Here is a 4,766-nt window from a genome sequence, read left to right as displayed (position 1 = left end):
GAAGAGCGGGTGAGGATGCTTTAAAAGTAGCCCCTGGTTCCCCAGCCACAGAAATGATGGCTATGTCCAGGATAGCTGCATCCTGCAGCCTGAGGACTAATGGTTTAATCTGATCCAATCTGCAACAGTCCTACCAGAACAGCTTGGGGCTGGTCAAGGGTCCCCCACGTCCTAGAGATCAATCTGTAAAGCTCTGCCATCTCTTCCTGTGATTGGAAGATTAAAGGATGACATTTCATCCTAAAGTCTGCCTGCAAGTGTTCAGGATGTCTGGGAGAGAAAAAAATATCATAGCCAAAAGGAGCTGCTTCTAACGTTCTTTACTACAGGACACTTCAGCTCTGTGTTAGTTAGCCAGCCAGTCATAAACAAAACTTCCCTCTCTCCAAAATCAGGAGCACCTTGCTACATGCTGATGGTGCTTCTGCATTGCACGGACACTCCACAGCACCTGGAGCCTTACTGATATTCATCCAGCAGCAGCCTGTACATCCACTCTCCGTCTGCTGGGAGAGCTGTCACTGCTCTCACAGGGAGAGCTCATCTGAATGGTCCCTGCTGTGAATAAGCTGAGCACATTTTTGATCAGTGCTGTATAGCTCTATTCATATTCTTTTTCAAATGAAACCTCCATGCCCAGTTGCACATCGATTGCCCTGTTACTTCAAGGTAAGCATGCACAAAGTCATATTGTGCAGGTTCAGCTCATGGGCCAAATCTGTTCACCGCACTCCACAAGCAGTGTCAGTAATATCAAAAACTACCTATCTGATGAAAAAGGGGAATATTGGATTTAGCTGCACGCCTTGGATGGTATTTGAAATGCTCTCAAGCTTTCCTAGACCTTATCCCCACAGCAGCCCTCTGAACTGGGACGAAACACAAATTCCACATCAGGTGGAGACCAGACCCTGTTTCTTTACTGTGGCCAGAATATATACTCGCTTATCTGGTTATCAACTTAAATAGAAGGCATTTTCTTGAAAGAAAACAGAAAAGAAACAGAAAAAATGAAAAAAGAAAATGGAGCATGGAAAGAGCCACCCTCCTAGGCGCCATGTGATGCTGAGCACAGCAGAGGACAGACGGAGGGATGGGACTTTGCCTTACCTTGTTGCAGTAGACACATTTGTAGGGGCGCTCCCCGGAGTGAACCCTCATGTGTTTGTTCAGGCTGGAGGACTGAGAAAAGCTCTTCCCACACACTGAGCACTGGGAAAAAAAAAAAAACCCGAACAAAGTTGAAAGGAAACACACAACAGCATAGCTAAAAAGAAAAATTAGGTATGTGGATGATGTGTGCATGTATTTTCCTACATATATTTATGTATATATTTATGTATATGCATATATTTATGTATTTATGTATGTACAAACACAGTAATTTAAGCAGTAACAATGTGAAATACAGTCAGAATTTTAATCTGGTTTTAAGAACAGATTTTTTTTTTTAAAAAGGGAAATTATGCAATATTTCAAAGCTTTTTTGTGTGCTTTCAAAGCTTTTTTTATGTTTAAAAATATTTCATTAAAAAGCCTCCTTCAGAACATTAACAGAAAATATTGACTTTCAGTAATCAAAACCTGACAATTTCTGTAAAATCATCATTTTTTCTTCAAAATGCAAATGAAGTTCTAGTTGCTTTTTTGAAGTTTTGCTCAACAAATAAGATAAACTTCCTAAAAAAAACATTTAAGGGAACCTTTTAAAATAGTAACCATTTTTCAGAAATGATGGGTTAGTCACAGCACTTAGCCTACAGCTTGATCTGTCAGAAGTGCCTCTCCTTAGAGGAGTGAATCAAGCAGCACTTCGTCCTCCGACCCAAGGACCTGCCGTCTTTGCTGCGTGGCTTGCGCTCTGCGGCCAGCAGCGATAGGACAGAACCCAATTCAGAGGGGGCTTAAGTCATCTGAGAGAGTTGCAGTGATTCAGTGCAATTTGTATGAACCCCAAAATAATTTCCCGCCTACAATAATTTGAAAGAAATTATCTTTCATAAATTCAAAATAAGCTAAGCTATGACTGATCTTGAAAGAAGGTAATTTTTTTTACTGACACATTTTCCATCTTTGCTTTGAGTTGATCTGTTCTCATATAAACTCAATATATTCAGAACAAGTTTATCTTCCTGCTGTTCTAAACTATTTCTTTCGTATGCATTCCAAAATAAATGCTCTAGGAAAGAAAGGAAAGGAAAGAAAGAGGGGAAGAATTACATGATATTTAATATCTCATATTTAACAGAATTATATTTTTCATCTGTTACTAAATCAATGTGATATTCTGAGACTATAATATTGCTGATTTAGTTATAAAAGCTTTTCCTGAAAAATTCACAGTATTCCAGGACGATCTATAAAAGAGGTATTTGGAGGATTTTCAGGACTGATTTAACTGTGCCACTTCAAGCACTGGAACTTGCCCTTCCCACGCCTTTAGGAAAAGTCTGATTTTCAGCCCCCAGTGCTCCTGGAGAAAACTGGTGCTACAGAGGCGTGTTTAGTGGAGATGAGGCAAGTATCTCAGCAAGGATTTGCTTCTATCAGCTGAAAATCTGCTCCATGCTGAATGTAAAACTTTTAACTCCTGTTGTGTCCAACAGACACAGATGTCTGTCGGTTCTCAGGCTGAAAAGGGGGGGAGTGAGGGACATGGGACATCGTCTCTCCCGATCCTGGACATGTGGAGCGCCTTCATACACAGTTTAGCCCCACACTGTGTAAGAAAAGTAGCAAAACGTGCATGCAAACATCCAAAAAGCCCAGGAGAAATATAGTTTCTTCTTTTCAAAGTCTCACTGAGACTGTGGGGTTTATTTTCCCAATATAAATCCATTAAATTTCTTCAGCTAAGCTCTGCTGCACAAGACAAACTCTTCCTGTACAGGCAGAGTGGTCCCATCAGGGAACTGCCAGGGAAACTGGAGGAGGGGAAACAACATCAGCATCTTACCTCGGCCAGAAAAGATTCCTTAATTAGTCCCCCCAGAAAAGCCGGTAACTGCGGAGAGACCCAGGAGCAGGCTCACCTTGTGAGGTCTGTGCTTTTCGTGAACGTGGAGAATATGGATCCTCAGCCTGTCTCTTTTTTCAAAGGATCGGTTACAAAGGTGACAAGGAAATTTGCGGTCCCCCTGGTCCACGCAGCGGGTGTACTTGAGGTGCTTGTCCCGGTAGTACTTGTAGGCAAAAACCTTGCCGCAGCGCTCACACTTAAAGCTCTCCCCGGCTTCTGTACAGCAGAAGGGAAAGTGCCACCTCCCCGTTACACCACAGCAAAAGGGGCTCGTTTCAAACCTGCTTCCTTGTCGGAGCTGGTACCCAGCTGGGAATTTTAAGTCTCCGGGAGGGTAATAACGGTAAACGGGTTCTGGCGATATCATTTACAAAATACACGTCGGATCTCTCAAGCATACGCATCGCTCCACCTGCCTTTCTAACGGAGGGGAAGAAACTAGAGCCCACAGCCTGCCAAAATTATTGGTTTTAGCTACTGACTTCAGCAAAGACAGGATTTCGTCCTTGTATCCCCATGAACAGCGAGCGAATGTGAAAAACCAACGCAGAGTCCCACATAAAAGCGTCTCCTCACACGGAAACATTGCCAGCTATTTCTCATCGATATTGTCCGTAAATTTTACCTCCCATCCCAAAAAGAAAAAAAAATTTGCACGTCTTTTCTATCGCTTTCAAAATACTATGGAACAAAAACACGTTTATTTGTTTTCTTTTGTATTTCAAACTGTTCTTAACAGCTGAATTTAGGAACAACACAGGAAATTTTTCAAACGTTTACACATCGTTTTCTGCCTTTAATAAAAGTAACTTTGGCTTAAGGCTTGAAATGAAGCCAACAATTTACCAGCTATCTGAACCAGGCACCTTAAGACAACAGCTACAAAAATCTCCATGCCAAATTTCCATGCCAATTTGCTTCCCTCCCTTACTGCACCCCTCCCGCACCCAGCCGACCCATCCCTCACCCGCTCCAGCTGTCCCTGCATTGGCACAAATCTGTTTTCTCCATTCCTAAGTTTTGCTTGTAAGGACGTCATACTTTCTGCACATTTTAAGCAGAACTACTCCCGGAGTAAGTGCATTTGGCATTTCTTCTGCAAGCGATATCAGCATTATCGGATCGGAACGACTTCAGCCTGCCCCATTTACTGAGACCGTTAATTGCACGAAAAATATCATTAAGTCAAGAGTGTGCAATCGTAGGATAAACCAGGACCAAAACAGAAGTGCCCCCCCAAAGCTCCTCTCCTCCCAAAACGGGACTCCCACCCCTCGAACAACGGCGCTGCGGAGCCGAGGCAAGCTCAGCCCAACAGCACCAGATGTTTTACAATCGCCAGATGAACACTTTTAGCTCCCCGAGGAAACGCGAACTAGGAGCAAAAGCTGCCAGAGCACAAAGGGGTGCCTCTTGCTCCGAGCTGGCAATCCCCGGGCTCCCCGGTGTCGGGGGGAAGCTGCTCTTCGGGGTGCTGGAGGCTGCAAGGGAAGGGGAGGGCGGGCAGACCCGGGGGACGGGGCTGCGGGGCCACCGCCACCTCAGAGCATCCCCGTAGCAGGGCCGGTCACCCACCGCCTGGGACTGAGAAGCGTTCAAAGTAAAATACAGCCGGAAAAAAAGGTGATGCCCGGGTTCCTTCACCTCCCTTAATGCGAATCTAATCCCGGCCAGACACAAGTCCATGGGAATAAGGGGCAGTGCCCCTCGAGGGGTCGCTGGCAGGCTCACCTTCGGGGTGCTGCGG

The 4,766-nt window shown here is 44.5% G+C and overlaps 1 protein-coding gene across 1 annotated transcript in view; it reads right to left on the bottom strand.

Annotated features, from left to right (window-relative positions):
- LOC104081385 (PR domain zinc finger protein 14-like) overlaps positions 1–4,766 on the bottom strand; it is a gene marked incomplete at its 5' end in the record, with an annotated part of 6,326 nt that overhangs the window by 1,301 nt on the left and 259 nt on the right. Inside the window, 2 exons of the mRNA XM_009584118.1 lie at positions 1,111–1,212; positions 3,033–3,235. Coding sequence (XP_009582413.1) covers positions 1,111–1,212; positions 3,033–3,235 — 305 coding nt within the window. The remainder of the gene's footprint in view (positions 1–1,110; positions 1,213–3,032; positions 3,236–4,766) is intronic.

This window comes from Fulmarus glacialis, unplaced genomic scaffold (genome assembly GCF_000690835.1).
Source record: "Fulmarus glacialis isolate BGI_N327 unplaced genomic scaffold, ASM69083v1 scaffold11088, whole genome shotgun sequence".
NCBI classification, from domain to species: Eukaryota; Metazoa; Chordata; class Aves; order Procellariiformes; family Procellariidae; genus Fulmarus; species Fulmarus glacialis.
Note: the sequence above shows the minus strand (reverse complement) of the source record. Positions and strands in the feature narration are given on the sequence as shown.